Source organism: Trichoderma aggressivum, assembly GCF_033847375.1.
Source record: "Trichoderma aggressivum f. europaeum strain CBS 100526 chromosome Unknown scaffold_014, whole genome shotgun sequence".
Taxonomy (NCBI): domain Eukaryota; kingdom Fungi; phylum Ascomycota; class Sordariomycetes; order Hypocreales; family Hypocreaceae; genus Trichoderma; species Trichoderma aggressivum.
The window spans coordinates 243,266-269,807 of NW_026946380.1; the positions used below are offsets into that span (position 1 = coordinate 243,266).

General features: G+C 48.8%; 9 protein-coding genes across 9 annotated transcripts; 6 read left to right on the forward strand and 3 right to left on the reverse strand.

The window, feature by feature from the left end:
* Positions 1-647: 647 nt before the first annotated feature.
* On the forward strand, positions 648-1,772 carry Triagg1_4467 (uncharacterized protein; the record flags this gene model as incomplete). The annotated part of the gene is made up of 1 exon (XM_062898873.1): positions 648-1,772. The coding sequence occupies one exon, from the start codon at positions 648-650 to the stop codon at positions 1,770-1,772; it is 1,125 nt and encodes a 374-aa protein (XP_062756484.1).
* Positions 1,773-2,154: 382 nt separating this feature from the next.
* On the reverse strand, positions 2,155-3,079 carry Triagg1_4468 (uncharacterized protein; the record flags this gene model as incomplete). The annotated part of the gene is made up of 3 exons (XM_062898874.1): positions 2,155-2,304; positions 2,386-2,615; positions 2,686-3,079. The coding sequence occupies 3 exons, from the start codon at positions 3,077-3,079 to the stop codon at positions 2,155-2,157; spliced, it is 774 nt and encodes a 257-aa protein (XP_062756485.1).
* An 898-nt stretch (positions 3,080-3,977) lies between these two features.
* Positions 3,978-5,765, forward strand: Triagg1_4469 (uncharacterized protein; the record flags this gene model as incomplete). The annotated part of the gene is made up of 1 exon (XM_062898876.1): positions 3,978-5,765. One exon carries the CDS (start codon positions 3,978-3,980, stop codon positions 5,763-5,765), a length of 1,788 nt encoding a protein of 595 aa, XP_062756486.1.
* Positions 5,766-9,348: 3,583 nt separating this feature from the next.
* On the forward strand, positions 9,349-10,378 carry Triagg1_4470 (uncharacterized protein; the record flags this gene model as incomplete). The annotated part of the gene is made up of 2 exons (XM_062898877.1): positions 9,349-9,962; positions 10,039-10,378. The coding sequence occupies 2 exons, from the start codon at positions 9,349-9,351 to the stop codon at positions 10,376-10,378; spliced, it is 954 nt and encodes a 317-aa protein (XP_062756487.1).
* Positions 10,379-12,657: 2,279 nt separating this feature from the next.
* On the forward strand, positions 12,658-13,498 carry Triagg1_4471 (CAZyme family CE5; the record flags this gene model as incomplete). The annotated part of the gene is made up of 2 exons (XM_062898878.1): positions 12,658-13,082; positions 13,177-13,498. The coding sequence occupies 2 exons, from the start codon at positions 12,658-12,660 to the stop codon at positions 13,496-13,498; spliced, it is 747 nt and encodes a 248-aa protein (XP_062756488.1).
* A 450-nt stretch (positions 13,499-13,948) lies between these two features.
* On the reverse strand, positions 13,949-15,097 carry Triagg1_4472 (uncharacterized protein; the record flags this gene model as incomplete). The annotated part of the gene is made up of 3 exons (XM_062898879.1): positions 13,949-14,532; positions 14,589-15,009; positions 15,077-15,097. 3 exons carry the CDS (start codon positions 15,095-15,097, stop codon positions 13,949-13,951), a joined length of 1,026 nt encoding a protein of 341 aa, XP_062756489.1.
* A 2,346-nt stretch (positions 15,098-17,443) lies between these two features.
* Triagg1_4473 (uncharacterized protein) lies at positions 17,444-18,912 on the reverse strand (the record flags this gene model as incomplete). Its single annotated transcript, XM_062898880.1, has 3 exons — positions 17,444-18,482; positions 18,550-18,805; positions 18,873-18,912. 3 exons carry the CDS (start codon positions 18,910-18,912, stop codon positions 17,444-17,446), a joined length of 1,335 nt encoding a protein of 444 aa, XP_062756490.1.
* A 4,060-nt stretch (positions 18,913-22,972) lies between these two features.
* Triagg1_4474 (uncharacterized protein) lies at positions 22,973-23,599 on the forward strand (the record flags this gene model as incomplete). Its single annotated transcript, XM_062898881.1, has 3 exons — positions 22,973-23,128; positions 23,190-23,413; positions 23,476-23,599. The coding sequence occupies 3 exons, from the start codon at positions 22,973-22,975 to the stop codon at positions 23,597-23,599; spliced, it is 504 nt and encodes a 167-aa protein (XP_062756491.1).
* Positions 23,600-24,587: 988 nt separating this feature from the next.
* Positions 24,588-26,426, forward strand: Triagg1_4475 (uncharacterized protein; the record flags this gene model as incomplete). Its single annotated transcript, XM_062898882.1, has 7 exons — positions 24,588-24,607; positions 24,693-24,824; positions 24,881-25,092; positions 25,328-25,407; positions 25,491-25,720; positions 25,786-25,871; positions 26,020-26,426. The coding sequence occupies 7 exons, from the start codon at positions 24,588-24,590 to the stop codon at positions 26,424-26,426; spliced, it is 1,167 nt and encodes a 388-aa protein (XP_062756492.1).
* Positions 26,427-26,542: the final 116 nt, after the last annotated feature.

The following is a 26,542-nucleotide window of genomic DNA, read 5'->3' on the forward strand; positions in this document are numbered from 1 at the left end:
GAAACCATCAATTCTAAGACTTCCAGAAGCTTCAACTGACATTCTTTCTCAAGCCCGCTTTCGAATCTGCAACCGGGCTTAAAGTACAAGAGGTACCTGCATATCTACCTATGCCGTACTTGATTTAAAGTAACATACCTTGGGTCGCACACACTCAACTCCTGCATCATCTACATGTATTCAGCTCCAGCTCAAAACTAATAGAGGGCATCAACAGACCCGGTCATCAGGTCTCTTCTCCCACGTGCCCATCAAATCGGTTGGTGTGGTGCCACTAAACCCCCCCAAGCGCTGCGCCACAGCATCAACTGCCGCTACAAGCCCAGCAATGCGACGCTGAAGTCTCGCCATCTGGCGGGCTGCTACAGCCCTCCAAGGCTACGAGCTCTCAGCTCTCAGGCAGCTTCCCGTTCGTGTTAGCACGCTGTTAGTGCATGTCTCACTCTAGCCTCCCTCTCATCTCACGACCGACCTCATCCTTGTCTTTTCAACTTTTTTTTTCTTTGCCAGGAATCATGCCGGCGCTTTAATTTGCTCTTCTTCCATCTGGTTCTTCTCGCCTACAGATACAGACTCGCTGAAAAAGAAAGCAAGAAGAGGAAAAGGAAAAGAAAAAAGAAGAAGAAAAAAAAAAGACAGGGGGAAACATGCCTTCGTACGGCTTCGCCACGTCCGGGTGGCTTGCGCCGCCCATCCAGTTCGCGTCCTTCAAGTCTCTCCTCGTCATCCCCATCATCCTCTCCGTCGGCACCTTTGTCGCCCTCTTTGCCCATTCCGACGTCGACATCGCCTTGCTGTGGTCGCAATGCCACTCCCGCGCCCGCATCCCCGGCCTCAGCCACATGCCGCTCATCGGCACGCCGAGCTGCTTCCTCGTCAGCTTCTTCCAGGTCGCGCTCGACTCGCTGCGGTCCAAGGCCGTCATGGCCGTGATTCTGTCCTACGTTGGCGCGCTGGCGACGGTGTGCACCGTGGAGTCGGCCAGGCGCTGCAACAGGCCTAATTCGCTGATTGCGAAGCCCACGATGTGGTGGCTGCTGTTCAACTTGCTCGGAGGCGCCATGGTCTGGCAGCTGGTGATTGTGCCGGCGTTTCTGCACCGGGCCAAGGCGCTGGTGCTCGCAGAGAAGCAGAGCCAGGGAGCCGGTCATGAGGATTCGACTGTGGCTGCGGCTGAAGTTGAAGATATCAGCGAGGAGGGCCGTACGCTGCCAGACTCGGAGGCCGTGGCCATCCCCATTGCCGTTGCTGCTGGCTATTTCTTGCCCTCGATCCTCATGCTGGTCTTCAACTCTCCGGCTACCATTACCGTCTGGCTCTTCTTCCCCCTCTATGTCTCCGTCATCCGCCAGGGCGTGCGTCACCTTGTCGAGACTATCCGCCGTGTCAGCCCGACCAGCATCCACCACGAGTCTCACTGGCAGTGTGTGGCTCTTGTCTACGCGTTGCCCATTGTGCTGTCCATCGCTGCGCACGCCTTTGTCATCTGGAACCTTGCTCAGGGCGACGACCGCAAGAAGATGACCAAGTTGACGGTAAGCTTCATCGAAATCGACTTTCAGTTCATTGCCTGGACCGTCCTGTATTGGGTCTTTGTCGAGGCGGGGTGGAGGGTGCCGCTGAGCATGATTGCGATCTCCGTCATTGCTGGGCCTGGTACGGGAACTGTTTTGGGGTGGCTGTATCGTGAAAGACTGGTCAAGAATGGCTTTACTAGCCGGTCTGTTGTCGAGAACGAGGATCCTGCGGAGGAGAGACCGTTGTTGGGATGAGATGTGTTTGGAGTGAGAAATGATGTAGCTAGGCAAAAGGAATGTGCAGACGCTTTAATTGAGATACCCGGAATGATTTTTTCATACTTGAATACAAGATCTGGCAGCCATGAATCCGTAAGCGACAGATGAAAGATTTGTTATACACATCTCACTACCCAAATTTCAAGCCCAAAGAAGCGCAACTTTTTATGTTGCATGCTTTCGCCATGACAATAAACCAAGCCGAGCCAGGTCCATTCATTCCATGCCTCTAGATTCAAAAACACGTTTAGCTTCGTCTCCTCATAAATAGTACAAGGTATGATTACACAACTCCGCCGCCGCCGCCCAATTTTTTTGGTCATACATGTTCCCCCTCTCTGCCCTGGTCTATATCTTTTCAGTTGTCCTTGGGCACCTGTGCCAATATTCTGTCCCTCACCACCTGCGCTGCCACGGCCGATCCGTGCTGCAGCGTGATTGCGCCAATGATGGCCATGATTGCCGAGTTTAGCACAACTTCCACACCAGACGCCTCCAGTCGTCGGGGCTGTCACCGAGTTAGCTCTCTCCCCCATTCGCTTTGAATGTGATACCAAGTCATAAGTCTGAGAGAAGAAGGGACACATACCAATCGAGGTTTCCACCGTACCACATCCAGCAGCCCCACGTTGTTAGCCAGCTGATAGAGCTTGTCCTTGCCAATCATGTCTCGGGGTCCCATGACGTTGAGGTTGTCCACCGACAGTAGCTGATCGTCCTCCAATGGCGTTCTGTCGAATTGGTCGGGGAGTATTGAGCCGGCGAGAGGCTCCTTACTGACAATCTCCTTTGTCGCTTCCATTACCATCGTCAACCGTCCTGCAATATACAGCACCAGAGTCAGCTCATCATGACACACCATGTGCCCCAGAATGATCCGCCAACGCACCTAGCAATGCCAATCGGTCATTGAACCCTCTCCTCCCTTGGTCGAAGCTCTTATGCGTCACGGCCAGCCACTTGAGCTCCTCCGGCAGCATCTTGCTACCCCCGGGCCCCAGCAAGCGATTATACACCTCGTCCAGCAGCGTGGGGTCGTTGTTCACCGCCCAGATCTTGTTCTTGGCGCTCTTTGCAAAGTCCAGCTGCAGTGGCGCCTTCATGCCCTCGGGCGTCTGGCTCCATCGCGGCTTCGTATTTGTGCTGGGTGCTGTGGCGGGGACCTTGAAGGTCTCTGGCGTTGACGGCGCGGATTCGGTCGCGAATGCGCGTGCGCAGGGGGAGAAGGCACGAGCGGCGTGCCGGCAGCGGGCCAGGCTCGGGCGACAGGACTGGAGAGCCATGGTTGCGGATTCAATTGTGGTTTGCGATGCTGCTCATGGTGTTGAAGGCCCTCTATCGACGAAGCTGGAGCATTTTCCGAGGTCACGTGTTTGGTGGCATTTTGCCATCTTATCTTATCGTGGTTTATCGATTAAGTGATGCGCGGGCGTCATCAAAGCTACAGCATCTTGGGCCGGTACCTCGCATGCACCTTACCCTGGATGTTTGTGCTGTTTGGTCAATTTTTTTGGTGATCAAGTTGAGTCTTTTCAATGAGTCTCGATAAATTAATTCCATGTTTTTGAAGCCATTTGTTTTTTCTCTAGGTGATAATATCAATTGGTATCCGTAACACTTCATAGGTGGTGATTATCAAGCACCACTAAAGTACCTGTTTCACTTGATTTTGTTACCTAGTAGTCAACGAGTACATGTATCAACATTATGCCGCTCTCACTCATACGCTTATTCAGGCAAGCGAGCGAAAACAAACAAGAAAAAGAATTGAAAAAGCTCATATAAATCCAGATTGTGCCGCATTGTCAACTATTCGATCCGCTACCTCGATTTCGCGTACGTGATCGACGCTGCTCGTTCCTGATCGGTTCCCGCCACCCATTTAGCTCCATGTACGAAATCAGCCCTACTGTATTGTTCGCTATTACCGTCCGCTGGGGCCTCTATTTTCGGCATGTGGTCCCCCCAGGCTTCAGTGGACCCAATGCACTAACTCAGCTGTAACAGCAGCGGAGCTACTGCATTCACTCTGCGCGCAGCTCGTCGCGACCTGAGTTCAAGGGAGGCGCCAAACCTTGGTCCATCCATGTCATTTGCTTCGCCGCTGGCTCTCCTCCTTTCTCTTCCTCCTTACGAATCTCGGGCCTGTTGAGTGACGGTATTCGTCTGATTTGATTTCAGATGGCGTCTGCAGACTCTCAGGACTCTAGCCTACGCGGCCGCCTTGCTTCTGTGCTTCCCAGAGGCTACAAATTCGGCATTCATCATGTTTCGACGCCTCCCACCAAGGTTGACGCGCTCTACTCTGCACCTCCTGGCGAACGACCCGAACGAACATACTGCGAGAAACACTTTCTCAGCGTCTCAATTGATATTCCAGACACGTTAGCGAGTGCTCCAGAGAGCGAAAATACAGCGGAGCAACCGACACAGCGGAAGCGAGTCCTCGTGCTCGGCATCGAGATCTTCATATACACAACGGCTCGATCCACCACCTTGTTTGTATCCAAGGCTGACTCTACGGGATTTCTGGACAAATTAAAGCTGCCAAAGGGTGCCCCTAGCCCCATTCGAGAAGTCTGCGCGACCTTCATACGATACTTGGTAGACAAACGAAGGCGCAAAGACGTGCAGTTCGTAGTCAGCCTCTTTGCACGCGCGCAAGACCAGTACCTGTTCCCCGGGAGCGTCGAATACCCCGGAAAACATGTCTTGGACGATCGTGGCCTCGTCAAGTGGTGGTGCCGGGTGCTTGACCCCATCGTCGAGTCTCCTCCCGCTGGTAATCTTTCCACATGGCGAAACACCAAGGGACATTTGCTTGTTCCTGGCCTTGATGCCTACGAGACTCGTGCCTTCATTCCGCGCCGTGCCGGTGCTGCGTCTTGCTGGTCGTTGAGCCACCCACTTGAGCGCATTTCACACTACTACCGAGAGTTTGACTGGGTGCCACCACGATGCCTCATCCCCCGGTTCCCGGACGACCCCAAATCACGATTTCGTGACGAGCTGGATGACGAAGTTACAAAGACCAAGGCGATGAAGACTACAGGGAGCTGGAAATCGGTCAAGACCCTGGACATGTTTTGGGAGATGATGGCCTTCCGACAAGAGTGTTCGAGCGGTAGGATGACGGGGTTCATATGGGTCGTGTTTGATGACGTGGAGGACGAGCCAAAGCCAGATGGTAGTGACACTGTATCGGTATCTAGTGCCTCAGTTGTGACCAGTGCGTTGGGTGTCACTCCCGAGACGCCCAGGAAGCAGAGAATGGTGTCCAATATCACACCGACAACCACACCTAGGAGACTCTTCCCGCTCAAGGCAGATCAGAGTGACCAGACGCCAACTAAACCAAAACGTGATTCTGACATTGAAGACAAAAAGACCAAGAAGAAGAAGTCGGCAAAGACCAAGAGCAAGCTCCGAGGCCCCATCAAGCCTCGCCAGCCACGTATCAAGACCAAGCAGCGCAACTACCTTCTAGACCAGCCCGTATCGACTGCGTATTATCACTGGCCACCCCAGGGTCGAGGCGAGAGGATCGTGGATGAAGCCGACTATAAGCGAATTCACGAGCTTCTTCTGCGCTTGGACTTTGCCACGTTGGAAAAAGCCACAGGGAGCACGCGTCGCTGGCTAAGCGAAGTTGGCCTTGGAAGCTGGTGGGGATTCGAGGTTACAGGGACACGGGAGCTTGCCGCGGCTGCTGGAGACGAGCCGGACCTAGGAGCTGCACCGGTCAATAACCTGTCTGGGCTTGTTAAGAGGAAAAGGGCAGACACGGTGACGGAGGCATCACAGGACGAGACGGCTAATGGCAGTGGCGTCAACGTGTTGAGCGGCGGGCTTGTCAGGAAGAAACCTAAGAAAGAGCAAGGGGATGGTGTTCACGATGGCGGCGATGTGAACGCTTCTACGGTCAATGTGCTGGGCGCAGGACTCGTGAGGAAGAAGGAAAAGGCGTGAGAGTGTGATGCATGTTGGGTTCCTGCGTGCTTATTATAGGGAACTGTTCGCTGTCAGGGAAAAGGCGGCGAGAGGCGAGATTGTAATGTTAATGTTTTATGACGAAGCTGTATGTCTCACTGAGCTGTGCCGCCTTTGCATGGATGTGTAGTTGACCATTTGCTCCCATCATTGGTGATATAACGGCCTGGGTTATCAAGAGCCCTGGAGAATTTATGGATCGACGTTTGATGGCTGGATACATGCATGTTGATGAGATGTAGTGATGTTCTGCAGTGTATGGTCTGGTGTTGCATTGCAGCTGCATACAGTAGATATACATGGAAGTGCAACATGGCCGCGTGTGTAACGTGGTTGGATAGGGAAAGGGGAACGACGGGTGATTCTTGTATGAGGTTTCACTTTATTTCTTTTCTTTTCTCTTTCCTGACTGTATTTTTCGTTTGATATGATGGCATCTGCAGCTTATATGGACTATGCACACATACCTGTATGTTTGCCTAAATATACATATGTAGGGTGTTTCGATCTTCTCGAGGGGCGGTGTTTCGAATAGTACATATCGATCATTGCCTATGTACCTATAAGGTATTAATGCTATCTACCTATCCACGCTCGTAATTCTTATATGTTACCTAGTAGTAATATTCGTCATCTAGAACTGCAGCATCGGGCAATTCTCTATCGGCATTTTGTACTGTAAGCGGCCCCATTTTACGCAATAGCTTCTGCCGCGGATGGTCTTTCTGCTGACTGCTTGTCCAGGAGCGGCAGGATGAAGGGTCAACTAGGATATGCCGGGCTCAAGTGGAGACGTCGAACTTGTCATAGAGGGAAGAGAAGCCCGAGATGGGCATGGATGAGAGATGATGGTGAATGTCTTGGAAAGTTGCCAATGCAGGGGTTGGCAGATGCACGGCACTTTTATCTTTTTTTGGACGGGGCGTGGATGATTCGGTAGCATTCAGTTCCTTGACTCTTGATGGATTGAGATTAGTGACGGGATGTCCGTGAGATTCATGGTTCACATATAACCGCATTTTCTTTCCGTTCCGAGAATTGGCCTTCCCGTGGACCAAGATGAAGCGCGCGACATGAGGACGATGCCTGTAAGACGAGCCGCGATCTCGGTCTGGAACTCGCATGGTTGCATTTCTGGCCAGGAATAAACACAGGATGAATATGTGATGTTGAATCAAGTTCTTGTCTTGGTTCATCTTGGATGAAGTGGTGGACAAGCAACACCACGTGGTGGTGATATGGAGTGTTGGGCAGATCACGATGACGAGGGCCGCTACAAATTAAACCCCCAGGCAACCAGGGCTATCTTACACCGTTCACCATGCTGATTATATGGATTCCTCGTACTAAGCAGATTGTACTCGTATACTACATGTAGCTAATACTCGTACATACGGAAACCTCGGTTCGGGAGGATCGCTGTCAAGGGGTTTGCAAACTAAAAACAGGGATGGTGAAATGATCAACGTACAGAAACAGGCAATCCGCACATACCCACCAACACTAAACTCATCTAGAATAGTGGTCGTATTCTCCCCATGTATGCACATATTTATTTCGCCGTCCCTGTGACTTTGCAAACCCCCTGCGCTGGCGTTGCAGTTGCTTCTACTCCGTAATCGTGTTTCATTGACCAAACGCCGCTTTTCACGATTCTCTTGGCGGAGCTCATGTGGCAAGGCAAAAGGACCGTGTGTTACATGTGCTTCTGCTCTAGTGAGCTGCCACGTTTTGGACTCGTTGATCAGTGCGCTGGATGATCGCGATCTTTGCGGTAAATCTCATGATGATGCGGCATAAGAATACAGGCATGTTCGCAAGCGGAGGTGAGTCGAAGCAACCTCTACTCGTACATGGAGAGTACACATGGCTATGGACATGGACGTGCAGGGCATCATCGGACGCGAACAATCCAGCCTGCATTGAGTTGTTACGGGCATGTCGGCTCGAATAGGTTCACATGCATTACTGCTTATGACTTGACCCCTACGCGTGTGAGATTTCTCGACATCTCGTCGTTGGGAAGATTGAGGTGGTATGGAGCTGGGACAGCAAACAACAACGACTTTGCAGTAGTGAAATGCTAGTGCTGGATACGCAATTGATGACTTTCTGTGAACGGGAAGACTACGTGTATCGGGAATTCCCTGGGTTGGGTATGTTGACATCAATGTAGGAGATCGGGAGCTAAATGAGGACTGGAATTAGAGTTACATCGCTCACATGGCCGAGTCGGGATTACTACTCGTACATGTACCTACATGTAGGATTGTATACGAGTGCTATGGAGACGGTCTGAAAATTGGAAAGTCTTCTTATAGCGAATGCCTGCTTCGGTGCATGCGAGAATGGCAGGCTTGGGACTGATACTGTACATGTAGTGTTGTTGTTTGGTTGGACTTCTCTCTCATGCAACAGGTCCATGTGGCTCGACTTCTGAATGACACCATCTGCAACTCTACATCACCTTATCTGTCAACTCTATATGTATGTAACAATCCGCCTGCGATGCGTTTGCTCCTGCACTAATGCCGCAACTGGTTGGAGTGCCAGTTTAAAGCAGGCCTGAGCTTGTCAAGGCACGGCGTTTGTCTTACACGCCTTGGCGCACGGGCAACCGGGATGTCTGGCCTCCAAGGGGTGCCCATGTCGTTGATCCTGGCGAGTACAGCAGGTGGGATTCAGTTTGTTTGTTACTTTGTACGTTTATGGGCAAATCTGTTTCTACCGGGAGCCTGAATATACTCGTATGCAAGAAGTTGCGTATCCCTGTGCCGTGCTCATAGTATCCCATCCCGGATTGATTGATGCTAGTTTAAACTGGGCGGTCCGCCGAGGCCTTGCTGTAGAGACTCGGGGTTTCTCACACCTTACAATCTTTATCGCTCTACGGAGCCCGTTTCCCAAATTCTTTCTTCTTTCTTCTTTCTTTTTTCGGGGTTTCAAGGGGAAAGTTGTTCAGAATGAGCCAATAACTGTTGGAAGCAATATGTGCACTCGACGTTCAACCCGGAAGGACTAAAAAGTCTGGTCGAACCACACCATCGACACAAAACTCTCACATCACAGCTCGGAATCGAAAATGAAGACAAGACGTTTGTTAGGGCTTTTGATGGCAGTGCCATTCGCCTACAGCCAGGGACTTCAAAATGCACCCAGATCATTGAGCGGTCATGAAACGATGTCACCGGATGACTTCAGCAACTTAATCCCAAGTATCCCATCTTGCGCTGTAGGTGACACAAGAAGAGGGACAAGGATCGAATCATGTTAAGAAAGCTGACCGATTTCGGCGTTTCTAGCTCAACTGTTTGACAACTCTTATCGACGACACACCATGTACTTTCGGCGACCTGCCATGCATGTGTGGTGATGAAAAGTATTTTAACGCCGGGACAATATGCGTCAGGGCACACTGCATGATGTCGGAAGCTTTGCGTACGTGATACAAACTTGGATGGTGATTTGATGCTGATGCGTATTATGAGTTATAGAGACAATGAATCTCACCCAAACGGCCTGTGGCCGGCCTTATAGAGACATATCGGGACAGTACACTTCAATGAATATCGCCTCTGGTGTTGTCACCATTATCCTCGTTCTTGTCCGCTTATTCTTCAAACGGTATCTTAGCGACAACGGGCAAATCGGACCAGATGATTGGGCCATCTTTGCCGCCATCGTCATTTCTGTCCCTGCAATCGTTATTAACCAGGTCGGTCTCGTCGGCCATGGCATAGGAAAAGACATTTGGACTTTACCGGCGCCCGAACTTCCCCTTTTTGCAAAGTTCTTTTTCGTCGGGGAGGTCTTCTATTTCGTTCAAATGTCCTTGGTCAAGCTCAGCTTATCGCTCTTCTACCTCTACGTCTTCCCCGGGCCGAACATTCGGCGTCTGTTGATTGGAACCGCCATTTTCAATGTCGTATTTGGAGTTGTTTTTGTCATTACGGCCATGGCTCAGTGCATACCGTTGGATTATTATTGGGCGCAATACTACGACCACCCTCCCGAGGGAAGATGTTTCAACTTGAACGGATTCGCTTGGGCAAATGCGGGATTAGGTCTGGCGGTAGACGTGTGGATGATCATATTACCCTTGATCCAGATCAAAAGGCTGAACCTCCACTGGAAGAAGAAGATTGGGGTTGTCGTCATGTTCATTCTGGGAACTTTGTAGGTCATTTTTGCGTCGATTTTGACGTGTATCCCGGAGCTGTTTTGGGTAGGTGACTAACTGATTGGCCTTTAGTGTGAGCATTATATCGCTTCTCCGCCTCAAATCCGTCATATTCTTCGCTGAACTCATCAATCCGACCTGGGATCAAGAGAATGTCGCTTGGTGGTCGACACTGGAGGTTAACATTGGTATCATCTGTACTTGCTTACCGACCGTTCGCCTGATTCTCCAGCGCATGTTCCCCAAGATTCTCTCTACTGGCGATGAGCAGAGTAACGATACCAGAGTATTCAGGGCTGGAGGCACTGCTTCCCAAGGAGAAACACAACAACCAACCTTTCCCGTAGAGTTGTTATCGACGACCACGCTTGCGACGGATGCGCGATCTAGTTACAAGCATTTTGATCCTTGAGGGGAAGAGTACAATACGTGTCAATAAAAAGAGGCGGGAAGCAACCTGGTTTGTTCCATTTATGGAATGTTAATTACTTTATACCCATGTTTTACTAAACGAGGACGGCTTGCAGGAGGCATCTTGGCTGTCTGGGGCTTTGGGGGTCCCGGATCATGTTAAAATGGGAGTTTCTGAAAAGATTAAGATTGACGATGATTATGCGAATGATGATATATGTTCTGATTATACAATACTGCAAAAGTCTTCATGTACTCTCATAGAAGGGGACGAGTACTAGAGCGAAGGATGGATGCATCGCCTTTTTAGGAGATCGAAAACGTTTGGCAAAGATGAATTGAACATTTTGCGTATGCTGATTGTGCAACAAAAAAAGCGACTGAATAGAACATATCTTGAGCCTCAAACTTTGCGAATAATCCCTACATGTATAGAGGTAGCATTGTATATAAGTCTCTCCGCCGAGTATACGTGTACTGCTCTGGCAAAGGATCTTGATCTGTGGCCCACAACCTGTCACTCTAATGGACAGAGAGCATCAATTCTGAAGCGTACCAATTAAAAGCGCATAGAGCTTTTCTCCGTCCCAAAGCATCGCTCAATTGATGAAGAACAAGTGACTTGACTGGGACTTATGACGCGGCCAAGTAGCACGGCTTGCCAAATAGGGCACAAAGACCGGCTGCGGCTGGGGGATCCACGTTCAAAATTAGCAAGTAAATCGTAAGAGAGGAGACGACATATGGATTTCGGAGGTTCCAAAGCGTATTATTCGCTCCTCTAGGCAATGAAGCATCTTAAAAGGCGCAAATCACATGCCATGAATCATCTTGAGCCGCACAAAGGATTGTCAGGTACCGAGATAGTTTCGATGAATCGGTGAGCATAACGAGCGAATCCTTTAGCCGCCAGACAGGGCGCAATCACAACAATCAACCCCACGAGTCTCATGACTTATTCAGTGGCCGATCTGCCGGGCCGTTTCCCATCTGGGCATCAAGCGCATGTTTGTCTCTTGTCTGGTTTGCGGGGTATTAGCGGACCCTGGGGAAGAAGAAACGCGGGATGCATGAGCAAGCGGTTTCTTTCCTTCAGTGTCTAGTCTTCTCTCGTCTTTGTAGCAATGCTGAAAAGTTCTCGGTATGAGTGCTGCCTGTTTGAAGCTGCATGAATCAAGAGCGAGGAGCCACAATGAGGCCGTGCAACTCTCCGTCGAACCCGCACGACGGATTCAACTCGAGACTCTTCTAAGCCCGGTTTACTCTTGCCCAGAGAAAGCCAAGGCGGGATATTTCGTATATCCCCGAACAGTCCGTTGTCACAGCCGCCTCTGAGGGTGTTCACGGCTCGCAAGTGCCGCCCAGGCGCAAAGCTGTCGGCTTCTTCTTCATTACCAATTTTACAATTTGGCTTGTGACACCGAGAAGCTTTTGCACTTGGTTTGGAGACAATGAGGGGAACACGATGCTGCGTTGCGATAGGCTGTTTGGAGATGTCAAGTGTGTGCGTCTGTGTGCCAACCAACCCTTGCAAAGCCAAACGGGCGTCGATCTTTGCTTGGACCCTCGCATGTAAGACGCACAGAACAGAGAAGTTGCAAGGGTGAAACAGAGATCGTCTCGTTCCCGAGCTGTCAGGATCATGTAGCTTAAAATAAATGTACACATAGTTGGTGATGGGCTTTACTTGATGCCATGGTAATACATTGTCAAAATTTATTTTGAGTTGTACGGAGTAATCAGGGCTAAGCGATCCCTCACCGTTTGCGTAGCTTTTCACGATCCTTCGAACTGACAAACCGTACGAGTACGACGGCGTATAGCTCTTGTCAACCCCAGATTTAATACTCCGTCCACATAGTCACGCATCGTCTCCGGTCCCGCATTGGTGCGGTCTTACAGGCGGAGCAGCGAAGCGCCGCATTGTGCAAAAAAAGGCCCTCCATCCCAGATCTGGAAGGTTCTCCTTGCACTATCGAGACTGCATGACCGGAAGAGGGTGACACGGCCTGAGTTTCTATTCGTCAATCGAGTCTGAGCTTGGAGCCATCAGATCTATTGTCGTGCCTGTATGTACATGTGCTCGGAATGAGTTTATACATCGTGGAGAAAACATGTGCTTCATGTGGAAGCATTCAGCCGGGGTGGGAATGACGAGTACGAGTATATAAAGCGATACTCGGACGACTCCCTTTCGTCTCCATCATCCTCTGGTGCCTTGGGAAAAAGGGAATTTTAGCCTCCTAGTATTGCATCTTCTCTTCTGTATCAGCGTACAAGATGCGGTCCCTTGCCATTTTCACAGCTTTCTTGGCAGGCCATGCCTTTGCATACCCGAAGCCCGTCATCCAGTCCTCTACTCGGCGAGACTGGCCTTCCATCAACGAGTTTCTCACCGAGCTGGCGAATATTATGCCCATTGGTGATACCGTCTCAGCTGCCTGCGATCTTATCGGAGATGCTGAAGATGTTGCTGCCGACCTCTTCGACATCTCCAACACAGAGAATGATGCCTGTGGCGATGTGACTGTCTTGTTCGCTCGCGGTACTTGTGATCCTGGAAATGTCGGAGTCCTCGTTGGGCCCTGGTTCTTTAACTCGCTCGAATCCGCACTCGGAAACAAAAGAGTCGGCGTCAAAGGAGTTCCGTATCCTGCAAGCGTCCAGGGCTTTTTGTCGGGATCAGTGCAACCCGGAATTGATATGTGAGTGGCACATTACCCATCACTTTTTTTTTTACTCCCTCGTATGGTCTCAATCCAGGCTGTTTGCTAACAATATTATGCTTCGTGACAACAGGGCCAACCAGATCAAATCCGTCCTCAGCAGCTGCCCCAACACCAAGCTCGTGCTCGGTGGCTACTCTCAAGGTAGCATGGTCGTACACAACGCAGCAAGCAACCTAGATGCTGCGACAATGTCCAAAGTCAGCGCCGTGGTACTCTTCGGTGACCCATACAACGGCAGACCTGTTGCCAATTACGACGCTTCCAAGGTCCTTGTTGTGTGCCACGACGGAGACAACATTTGCCAGGGCGGAGATTTCATCCTGCTGCCTCATTTGACGTATGCCGAAGACGCAGATACAGCAGCTGCTTTTGTCAAGCCACTTGTTTCCTAAAGGGCCTATTCTGTGTGGAGTGTATATAAGGGAAGGCGGGAGAGTGAAAACATGGTGAAGGGAGCCATAAAAGTCATTTGGGAATGTATATAGCCGGATCATGATGATATTGTACATAAGCAAGGGGTTTGGGATTTTTATTTTATTTGCTGTCGGATAGCAATGTTGGAAACACATGTAAATAGCGCAATGTTACTTACAATTGTCGTCAATCTTGAGTGCCTGATTTTGATAGTTCATGAGACTGAATGCTTACTGTTTACATCTGCTCTCATACGGTACTGAAGCAACTAGCACGCTGTTTACAAACAACTGGTTGTAAATAACATAAAATAAATTCATCGCTAATCTAATCTAAGCATATCAGATTGGTTGAATATGCTCTACTAAATATATTCCAGACATATCCCCTTATGATCATCTCACACACTTGCATCGTGTTATAGATGTTTACTTGCTGCCAATGAGCTCGAGATAGTGCTCCACAACTGAGACAGTCAGCTCCTCAAATGACTTGAACTTGAAGCCCAGAGCCTTCTCGGCCTTTGTTGAGTCGACATATGCCGGGACGGAAACAGGTCGGGGAATAGACTCGAACTTGAATGCTCCGTTAGCGTAAGCCTCCGGGAAGCGCTTCTTGACAATCTCAAAGGAGTCTGCCCAGTCAACCACTTCATTTGGGTGTGAGCAGGCAAGGAAGTCGTGGTTGCCCTTGAGAGAAGGCTTCAAAGCAAGCACGTGCATGTTGGCGACATCGTCAACGTGGACAGCAACGCCAAGGAGAGGCTGATCACGAGCATGGCCCAGGAGAGGGCCCATCATAAATCCGTTAGTGCCCTTGGCGATGTTGGAAACATCAGTGACGGTGTCATCGCGACCAACGACGAAGACGGGGAGGATGTTAATAACGTCAAAGGCGGGCTTCTTTTCGGCGATGAACTTCTCGGTGGCCTGGAAAGCAAGGGCCTTGGAGGCTTCATAGGCGAAGATGCTGGAGGCAAAGGGGCCTTCGGTGCTAGTGGCACGAGTTTTCTCTAGAAAAGTGGTTAATACAAGTCCAGTTGGGATTGTGGGGTTGGACACGACATACCATTGACCTTGGTTCCTGTAGCCATACCCACAATGGAGGCGACAGACAAGACAGAGGCTGTGATGACAATCTTCTCGATGCCTGACACCTTGTTCGCAGACTCAAGGATGCCAACTGTGCCCTGGATGGCGGGCTGGATGATCTGGGTCTGGTATGCCTCTTCGCCCTCAACCGGAAGAGCCAGGGGAGAAGCGACGTGAATAACATACTTTACACCCTTGACTGCCTCATCATAAGCACCAGGGATTGTAATTTCAGGCACAATGATGCTCTCTAGTTGTGAAACATAAGGGGCAAGAGACTTGAGGCCGGTGATACGATCATAACCAGCTTGGTTTCGGACGGCGACGCGGGCCTTGTAACCAGCTTTGACAACTTCGACAAGAGTCTTGAAGCCAATCATGCCAGTGGCACCGGTGAGCTGAAAGGCGGATAACAGTGTCAGTAGGAGATGGCTCAAGGGGGGGAGTTGCATGATGCGGACTTACAAGAACGAGATCGCCAGCCATTATGTTGGGCTGTAATAGATTTTTGTGGAAGTTGGATTGGTAGATTGATTGATTTTCAGTTTATTACTGAGTAGTTTATAGCTTTGCTTTTGTATTGAATGCTGAGTTGAGTCTGAAGATGGAGATAGGAGGCTCTACAACACTGGATGGTGCCATCCTTATATCTTCATTCTCTCACAGCAATTTTCCTACGGACTACGAATCTTCCATCTTCTGCCATTACAAAGATTCTCGTGGATTTCACATTTCTAATCGCTGCAAGAATCTTCCTTCTACGGCGACGTCCATGCGCCGCGGCTGCGTGGTGTTGAACGAGCACGATAACGGCGCAAAACGCTCTTTGCGGCCTTATCCAAAACACCGAAACACCGCAACTCCTGCGACTATTTACCCTGATGATGTAACGTGTGAGATGATTGGCTGTATCAGCCCGAAGAGGCAAGGATGTTCCACTTTTGGAAGCATTCCACAGCGAAAGAATCTGGCGCCAACGAAGATGAGCCGCGGCCTTTTGCTGAAATTACCAATCATAGGCAACTTTTGATTAGTATCCAACACTTTTCGGGCCCTTTTATGATTAGTCGTTGCGGTCGTGATTGGCCACAACTCATTATTAATGACACCATCAGACGAGAAGCTTTTGCAAGTTTGGGGCTAGAGCTCTTCCAAATGCCTACAATAGAAGCAGGGCAGCGGGAAGAAGCTTTGGAGCGTAAAGTCCGCCCGCTGAATAAACGTGCAGATGTTCAATATCGTTGGACTGGTGATGGCTGCAATGCAGTAATTTCCCCGGGTCGGCATAAATGCTATACCGTTTGGTGCAGGCTGAGAATCGAAACGTTGCCATTGCTACTGAAGCCGCGCGCGTACATCTTGGTCAGCCCAAAGTTAAGCATGACATTGTTTACAGATCTTTTGAACTACTATATTTTACCATGTGCCGATGGATGAGACATTGACGATAACTGGACAGGTGTGCTTAAGCCAAACTCAAAGTCAATGGCTGAAGGATCAATCTAGAGTTCCTCGTATGATTGGTAATACTTTACTACGCTATCGTGTCGATGAAGTAGGCTGTACGGTACTGAATTCACTTCTTCTTGCATGCTTATAAGCCGGGCATGGTGGACTTGGCACCAACGTACCAAATAAAGGACATCGATCTGTCCATACTCTCTATCCTTACCCCAATCTGCATCAGGTTTTCTATGAGGTTATTTCGGATGGAAGAGATTCAAGTGACGAAAATTATATCAAAAGTTGTGAAAACGACCCACCAACTGCCTAAAACTGGCTAGAGGAACCGAGATGCCTTTCGTCATGTGGACTTTTGATCGGAAAGCCCGAAAGGTGCTGGATTAGGCCTCGCCTAGTGTGAAAGAAATCTAGGGAATCTGTCTTCACGACGTTCTAATCATCAGCTATAAAGAGCAAGCTGAGATCCGCAAAACCTGGGAAATTGCCAGCATGAAAGATATATAACATAGCTGAAGGAAACGAAACTTTGGAAAATTAATCAACGCCGCATCCACAAGGAGCTTCATTTTGGACTACGCTTCTATGCACAATCTTCACATTATAGTACTCATTCGAATCATTCACTCTCTTGACCAATTTCAAATCGAGTTTCCTCATGGCGTCCTTTCTCTCCCTTGGCCCGTCAATAGGTGCTTCAGGTGAAAATACGCTGTTTGAGAGCGGCATAGGGAAGACGTCACACTATTCATGGTCGTTACTGAATCCATGATACACAGACAACACACTGTGGCGTTTTGAGTAGAACAAACTTGATGCCTCTAGAAGTCTAAAATAAGAAACGCGGAATCATTTTCCAAGGAGTGGGATAATTGTCTCACGATGATGATTTTTATTGTTGACAATAGAAGAATCAAGGCGACTGTGGTGAAATTCCGCGACAGTATCGCCATTCTGCAATTTGAAGACGGACATGTTTCGGAATTGAATCCGCCCATGTGTGAGAGTTGATCCAAAATCAGTCTATCCTGGTGGTTTAGCCAGCTACGTCTTACTCCTTTACCTCGGTTTCACCGAGCCACGTATTACATAGGGCTGATGGCTCTTCGATCCCGAATGGAAATTTGTCAGCCTTGATCAAAGGGAGTCGTTAGTATAGTAGCTTCATTACTCGCGTGGCGATATCCACTTATTAATGATAATCCAGGACTTCGATGAATAGTTGCAAATTATATTGAAATATCGATCTATAAATTCCATGTGTATATGCCCATGTGGCAAGTGTCAGCACTAGCGACACATCGTTGGAGAAATGAATTTACACCCTTTAAACCTCTCTCACCCCACCACCCTTGGCAAAACGGCATGAAATCATGCCGATTGATAAATATTCTTCAGCGGGTGCACCCAGGGAACTTGTCCTTCATATGGTTCTTGGGCGTCTAAAAAGTTGAAAGCTAGCGCTTTGCTCATGGCCGGTGCTTCTAACCACTCACTCATGACATAAGTCATGAAGTAAGGTAGCAGCACGAAGCGACCTACCAAGTAGTACCACACATTGGCCCAGGCATGTAAGCGTGTAAGGTGCCTAGAAACGCTTGAATCATGAGCCAGACGATCCCATCGTTGACTTTGGTAGCTCTTGTACATGGCTTCCAGGGCAGAGACGCTGGGGCCCATTGAGGACTCCGAAGAAACGACCAGCTGTCTCAAATGGTTGACCAGCGATACCACATCTTGGAGTCCAGTTTGATAGCCTAGGCCGGCATTGGGGGTTAATTTATGAATGGAATCTCCCGCAAGCACGATACGACCCCAACCCCAGTTGTTGCAGATGCCTTCTTGGAGATCTGACATGCCGCCCGTTATCCGATCGGGGAACACATCCTTCACTTTGAGGTTGTCCGTAATGGGATACTCGGCAAATTGGTTGCCCATCGCTTCAACATCTTCAGAGGTATATGACGTGCGCTCTTTGGTGGGCTCTGGCAGCTTTTCGTAAAGGAATATCCAGCCACGTTCCTTGCCCGTCACATACATGACCGAGGTGTCCTTGTGCTGAGTTTCACACGAGTCTCCCATAGCGGTCGGTCTCTTGAAAGTCGCCCACAGGCATCTATACGATGCCGTAAAAGGTACTTCAGGGTCCCAAGTAACAATGGGGTCTGCTTCCACCGCGAGTTTTCTCATAATCTTTCGAGTTTGGCTGTGCACGCCATCGGCGCCGAGGACCAAGTCTCCTTCATATGTGCTTCCATCGTCGCAGACAACTTTGACTTTTTTCTCTCCGGATTGAATGTCCAAAACCTTTTTACCCATCAAAATGTTGGGTTTGACCTCTTCGGGAAGCTGATCGTAAAGAGACTGAACAAACTCTGCTCGATGGAAAGCAACGTGGCGGATGCCATGGCTAAAGATATTGCGTTAGGATGTACGTAAGTACTTATAACGTTGATATCTTGTGATAGAAGACTGACTTTTTCTTCATACCATAAAACAAGTCGCCGCTCTTGAACTTGTAACCGTCTATGGTGAATAATCCCCGGCGAACTAGCTCTCCGCCGAGGTCCTGCAGCTGATCCAGCAAGCCAAGCTGATGAAGGATTCGCAAAGTGGGAGGTGCCAGACAGATGGCAGCACCAACATCCGGAGCAACTTCGTTGCCGCGCTCGAGAACGGTAAAATCTATGCCTGCTTTGTGCAGAGCGTGCGCGGCCGTCAGTCCTACTGGACCTATTCGAAAGAGTTAGTCTATAATTGAACACAGCACACTTGATTAGCTGCAGTCCAATCTACTCACCGCCGCCGACAATGATGACTTTGAGATTAGTCATAGCCATTTGGACGTTGCCCCGATTGTTGATTATGGAAGTATATCTCTGTAAGATCATGTGAGTCTTGTCGCTGGAGGATCTAAGTAAAAGAAAACACGTCTGTAATGCTTGGTTTATATATATATATATAGTATATATATATATAGGTTTTTGATACCTGTACCAGTGGCTTTACATGACATCAAACGATATCGTATAACCTCGCAAAACTCGTCGGTGGATCTCTATGATTTTTTCGCTAAATTATATATATACAGTTAGCATATTACCATCTCTAGTAAATGGTGTCCCAAACGCTGCAGATACCCACAAACGAAAGTTGCGAGGTTATGCGGTATTGATATTGACAAATGTTTACCAAGCGGAAATATTGGCGACGATTAAAGACCCATTTAACGAACGGAGTGATGGGCGCATGAGTGCGTCTACATCCCGAATGCCTTGACTTTAATTGAGTAAAATTGGGAAGTTCATCACTTGCGAGAGAAGTTCCCGAGCTTCATATAGAGATTGCGTAGCATCAACGAAGTCAACAAATCACCGTACATGCCTCTGCAGTTACAATCCCGAAGGGTATTGCCTGAATACAAGAATCGAAGCATCTCAAATGTCACCATACCAAGATTCGCGACTGTGTGTGTTTCCAAATAGGTCAATCAAGCGTCCAATGGGAGTTGAGCGTAAGACTGGCAGCCCCTTCTTTGCCAACCACGCGGTGGCCCAAAAGGGAAGGTTTCCGCGACCATGTCCGTTGATCCATGGATTCTCCTATTATTAAGTAAAGAATGCCGGTAGAAGCCCCGTGCATACGGCGTATTCTCCTATGATATACTCCGTATCCCTTATTCTTCTACGACATGCTCCGTACTGCCCTAAGCTATACTCCGCACTTCGCACTCCACCTCCTTTCTTGTTGCGGAGCTTTCAATTGTCCTGATATACGTTTGATAGTGTCTTCTACATGAATTAGTGTAAGAATAGAAGCATTAGTTGCGAGCCAATAATATCACAAGGCTTCTGCTGGAAATAGAAAAACTTCCCTTACCCATGTTTCAGCAATACATGCAAATCTCGTACCTAGTGTTATCGCATACGTGTAACCCCTAGCTGGGATACAATGTATTAGGATGGCAAGTCTCTTGCGGAACCATCGGGCTGTGTGAACGATGCCGGTTCAGCGAAACCCTCCGTGATTGACTATGGAGACATTTCTAAACAGGTATTGGAGGTGGGTTGGCGGGATTCTCATGCAAAGGAGGAGCAGTTAGATTGCGGATTTCGTCAGGTTGGCACTCAATGTTAAGGTTGATGCTGCTGTTTGAGGTAATCTAGGCGGAGTTACTATCTGCGCCGCCAATACAGAACGGCATTCCGTCCTTTCAAAATAGCCGTCAGAGCAGAGCCGTCGAATAGAAAGACACCACTATCTTCTGAAAAATAACATAATCAGCTGGACCGCGGAGCCAAATTTCAGCATATGTTGTCGACTCCCATCATGGGCATAGTCTCTACCTCTTAATGTGGTGAGAGGCAAGGAAAGCGGCCACACTGAGACTATTATGCAGTAAGGAATATGATTGGATTCTTATATTTATGATTGTTCATTTAGGTGATTTTTTTGCGACCACGCCAAATATGAGGCTATAATTGCCAATCGAATCTGCAATCCCTCCGCTGACACTATACGGGCCTGGAAATGAATATATATGGCCTGGAGTATAGCGGCAATTGCGACATGCTAAGAGTCCTTACTTTTAGTAGCCTGTTATAGCGTCGGGGGCCTTATGACATTATACACCCTCTGCAATCGTAGCAGGTAAATACGCGGAATTAAAATGCTGCATCGGTCAGATAGTAATCATGTCCATTGGAGTGTGAATCCGATGAGCATACGTTGTGATGTCGGTGGCAATGGGTTTGACTTTGTGGCACAGCCACCCATTTTATGCTTAAAAGGACACTCGTCCCTGGATATCTGTGCCTGGGTCTCTCAACTTAGTTCATTGTTTTAATAGTATCAAGCCATGAAAACAAGCTGAGAATATTAACTAATTAACCATTCGACTTATATCAAGCGTACGTATGCATTTGGACCTGCCACGCTACTACGCTCTTGCAGTGATTTGGTGACGACTTCGTCCAGCAGCATTTGTCCCGAAGCTCAACGCGAAAGAGAAATAGAGGAGTCATTGAGCGCCAATAGAACTAATATATATAATCGGTTCATAGGCTCTATAAGTAAGTTATTGTTGTCGCTGCTGCTTGTACTTGGGTGTATCGGGATGAAAATTCTAGAATATGGATTCGGCAGCTCCGGACTTCTTCCCCCACCAGCATGTAAGACAATTGGTGTGAGCTGAGATGTAACCCTTCAAAGACAAAAACTTGTTTGCCAACTGACTCGTGAATCCAAAGCTATTGAAGCATTTCCTTTGACGAGAGGCTGATGAGGCAAAGCGCGCTGTGATTTGATGGCCAGCCGTGCCATAGCCGACAACCGTTGCCAGAAGTTATCGCGAACCGACAACCTCACATCCGGAAACAAGGCAGAATAACGCCTTCAGCCAATGCCCAGAATAAGATCGCATTCAAAATTACAATAGCCGGCGTCAAAGAAATCTTTTTTATGAATTATACAGCACATGAAGGTAGAAAGGCGATCAAAGATGTTGTCGTGATGACCTCCGTCAAGGGACAACGAGAAGCCTGAGCGTATGAGAGCAACACACAACGCCAACCAAATGCTCAAGTTGCAATGGTCAATGAGCTGCAGGCCACAGCCCATTATTTCCGGCCAGATACGCGAATCTTTTTTTCTTACTGAATTTGCATTGATTAGCATGACGTCGCTGCGTTAGCTGATGGCTCGGAGGTGAGAAAATAATTGGCGGCACATCCCGACCAACACCGAGCCGCCGCCCGCCGTGAGTGTCATCCACCTCGCCCTAGAAAAAATTATCGAACGAGGCCATTCCCGCCCGGCAACTCATCGCCGATCTACGGATGTGCGAGTATTGACTCTGCAATTCGAAAAACTTGCTCTCCTGAACCGGGCAGCATGTCAACGCCTTGCCGATAGCCAAGAAAAGGAGCGAAACGGAATACTAGTCGATAGTTGCTTCTCGCAGGACAGAGACGTGTTATAGCCAAGACAAATGCGAGATGGTTAGTTCCGGGCACATTTCGATGCCACTATGCAGCAGCTGGGCAACAAGTTCAGATTCCTAATTCTTGATGACTACCTGATGCAAAGCTTTGGTGAGTTAGAGCTTGTCCATTGGAGGGTATCATCACAATCCCGAAACGTGCCGAGCCAATGGAATATGCGTGTGTTTCCATGCAGCTAGCTCAGACCATGCTCGCCCTCGCGTTTATTCCTCTTCTGCAAATTTTTGGCCCGACAAACTCGGCGAGCCAGCCGAGCGGTTGAAAGTGAGGCATCTGTATGCCCTCGGTTAATACACAAGTGACACAACATCGCATTGGACCTTGCCTGATGTGACCCAAAGCTCTTGGCAGCCCAATGCAGCAATGCAGCTAAACAAGAGACCCAGAAAAGTCTCAAGAGCCCAGAGAATCAAGTTGTGCAGCGTTAGTCAGGTGGGTGCAGAACTGCCGGAGCTCCCGGAGCGCCGGCAGATGGCCCAATGCCCGAGCAATGTCTAATCGTCGGCATTGCGAGAAGTGGCATGCTATGACGTCGAAGCCTCATTGTCGTGATATTTTTCTTTCTCACTCTAGGGAAAATCATCAGATGACATCAATCCGATGAACGGATTCGTTCGGCGACAGACGTCGCGGGGAGACGACTATGGAGATTGGTATAAAGAAGGTCGTGCGCTCCGCGTATCTGGATGTTATTCGGACCACTCAGCATCAGCTTCAACATCCTCTACAACAAGCGAGCAGCTTGGATCAGCAGCTTCATTAATTGGCATCCATTTACACCATATACATTAATATATATACCCCAACAGCACCGCCATCTCGAGCTTCTTGAACCATCATCACTCTCATAATACCCATTAATACACTTTTGAAGCAACTTGCAAATAACATCGCCAAAATGTTCGGCAACTTGGAGCACGCTACCCTGCGATACATCGCATTTGCCAACCACTTGATGATTCTCATCTCTTCGACCATCGTCACTGGTCTCGTCTCTTGGTTCCTTCACAAGTATGACTACCGCGGTGTTAACATCGTCTACCAGGAAGTCATTGTATGTCTACCCACTTATACCATCCTCTAGCTCTTGCAAACTAACAATTGCCCCTCTCTAGGCCACGATCACTCTGGGCTTCTGGCTCGTTGGTGCCATCCTGCCTCTCATTGGCAGATACCGTGGATACCTAGCTCCCTTGAACCTGGTCTTCTCCTACCTTTGGCTCACTTCCTTCATCTTCTCCTCTCAGGACTGGAGCAGCGGAAAGTGCGGCTTCGGCAAGCCTGGTGAGGGCCACTGCTCCCGCAAGAAGGCCATTGACGCCTTCAACTTCATCGGATTGTAAGCATCTTACTACTCCCCTTCTTCTAAACGAGCATCCCCGCTAACATCTACTTCTACAGCTTCTTCCTTCTGTGCAACACCATTGTTGAGGGCATCCTTCTCCGTGCCGAGTATGCTACTCCCGCTGCTGCTCCCCACAACAAGGAGATCCCTGCCGGCCGCCCCTCTGACAACTCTGTCTAATCAACGACAGAGCATCTGCCAGATGAACCAAGAGAAACAGCACAGCAAGTCTCCGCTCTCCGCGCTTGTGCCGTTCGTCTGCAGCACATGTCAACATGAGAATGCCAGCCATTGTCTGTGCACCGCACTAGCATCTTGCGCAACTGAAACAGTCACCGCGTTTTACAAATAGAGAGATACCAACACACACCAAAATGGAGAGAATGAATGAAGTGGAGAACAGATCCCTATGTTAATGAGGTTGAGGATGGGATGGGGATTGCACGGACATGAAGTAATGATGGATAGATTCGGTCGCTTTTGATACCTTTGTTTACACCCAGCTCTAGACTTTCGTTAATGATAAAAATGATACCTTATACGCACTATGCCTAAGACAGTTGGTTTTGGTGATTCAACATGCAGCTCTCAAGAGTTTCAGAGCTTCATGGCATGATCGTCACATGATGGAGCTCAAAGTGGCTCTCCAGTAACTCAATCGCCAATGCGGACCCCGGGAGATCGTCAAACTTTTGGGTCACAATTAAGAAAGTGGCCTCGGGCATCCCTCGCTTCGCAGTACAAACGAGTGCCGAGAGTTGTCCATATTAATCGGCCACAGATGCAGCTAAGGTGGAGACATATTGCCTAGTAAGTTGGCGCCCTGAAAGACCTCATGATGCATATTCTTCGGGAGTCCCGGAGAGAAGCTGCATGGTTAGTAGTTCATGTGTGTGGTGTGCAATTCCGCGGACTTCACTTACACGATCAGCCCAAGTACGACTGTACAGAAACGAATAATACTTTGGTGAAAATATGTAGATGAGTAAACAAACCTCTTACTGTTTGCTATAAAGACTCTTTCTTATGCTTTCTTCACCTTCTCATCTTTTTTCCATCTTTTCTCCCGGTTTTTTTTGGAAAATTACAGCCATCTGGCGGTTTGCTTTCTGGCCGATTCCAGAGTAGCATCCAAATCGTAGATCACCTGTTTGCAATTACAAATATCATGCGCGCATTCAACGAATGGTAGCAAGACTAGATATTAAATAATTACATATCACGGAATCAAGGTAAATTCCTATTCGCCTACAAATTTCTGCACGCGTGATAGGATCGCCCATTCACTGGGCTATGAGTGGATCCATTTCAATGCTACTGTTCGGGAGGCGGAAGAACTCTTCCAAACTGAGTATCACGCATACACATTTGGGCTAGAGACTCGCAGCACTGTTGGCTGTGACGAGTACGTTCTTCTAACTCTAATCATGGGAAATTGGAGGGGGCTAACTACTGCTAAAGGTACAAAGTACCCAGCCATCTCGTGAGACATATTGATTTTATCCATCCTGGTGTCGCCCTCGTTGGGAATATGAAGAAAGAGCCCATGAAACGAAGTATACTGCCAGGGCAGCGGGTCTCTGCACGCGATGCCCTCGATGAACGAGCAGATGTTGGCCCTTGCACAGACTTGGACCTCATCCCCCAACCTGCATTTAATGTCTCTACAATGCGTCCAAAGGGGATAAAAGAGTTCCTGCTTACTCTTTGAATGTGTTCGCAAGCGGATCTTGGTACAGCCCGACTGCGCTCAAAGCATTCTATATCCCACCGGAAACGACGCTCTTAAACATTACCATCGACGTATCCTAGACTCACTACGACGAGCCCGATGACAGCGGTGAAGCGGATCTCGACGTTCAGATGTCTTTGCCCCTAGTCTACCCACAGACGTGACGATATGTCAAGTTGACGATGACTATTATACCACCTATGGGTGTGAAATTTACTGGGGCATGTTTCAGAGCTGGCTGAATGCTATTGACGGCGTAAGCATACCCCTCCATGTTCACTGCGGCGGTGAATTTAGAGTGTAGCTGGTTGAAAGGTGGACTGACCAAAGGAGTTATAGTCATATTGTGATTACACAGCTTTTGGAGAGACAGGAAATGACCCCGAGATCGACCCAACATATCCTGACAATCACGAAAACCCTGGTGATCCCGATGACGGAATCCCTGAGGGATGGTACAGAGGATCCCCTCAATGCGGAACAACAAAAAGCACAAACGTGTACTCTATATCATATGGGTGGGATGAACAGCTGCTCCCATACAACTACATGCACCGGCAGTGCAATGAGTAAGCCCGCTGAGCCATGTCCTCTATTTGTTTTTTAACAATACTGATTTATCGCGCGTTGTTAGATTTATGAAACTGTCGCTCATGGGGACCACGATTGTCGCATCTACAGCAGATCTTGGGTCAGCACCATCCAACATCTGTGACCCCAGTAAGTATGACGAGTGGTACTACCACGCCGTCGCGCAATACCCTGCGAAGTAAGAAATCCCAGAGTATGATACTATCAATTTGTACTGTATTGACTTCCTACAGTTGACCGTATCTGCTTACCGTTGGCGCGACTCAACTTCTCCCAGGTCTTGAGGAAGTCGGTCTTAATGCTCAGGGCTTGGCGTCTGTGGGAGGCTTTTCCTGGAATTACTCTCGCCCTGCCTATCAAGACGAAGTTGTCCAGGCCTACTTGGATAACCATCAGGACCTCGATCGCGACCGTTTCAACAGCCAGGGCCGTGGCTTTCCCGATGTCAGCGCCCTGGGATGGAATGTCCTCAACGTCTTCGGCGCTGAGAAAGAGATTGTATCTCAAGGCGGAACCAGCGCGTCGACGCCGATAGTTGCAGCTTTGATCAATCGCATCAACGACGAAAGGCTCAAAGCGGGGAAATCGACTCTGGGATTTGTGAATCCAGTCATTTATAAGAATCCACAGATGTTTGATGATGTGACAAAGGGAAACACGTCGATACGCGATTCTGTGGCATGAAGCGGCGGAAGGCTGGGATCCAATCACGGGCTTGGGCACACCGAATTTCAAAGATGCTGGATGTCTTCATGAAGCTGCCATAATCTGCTTGGAGGTGATTATAGAGAGCCGTTTCG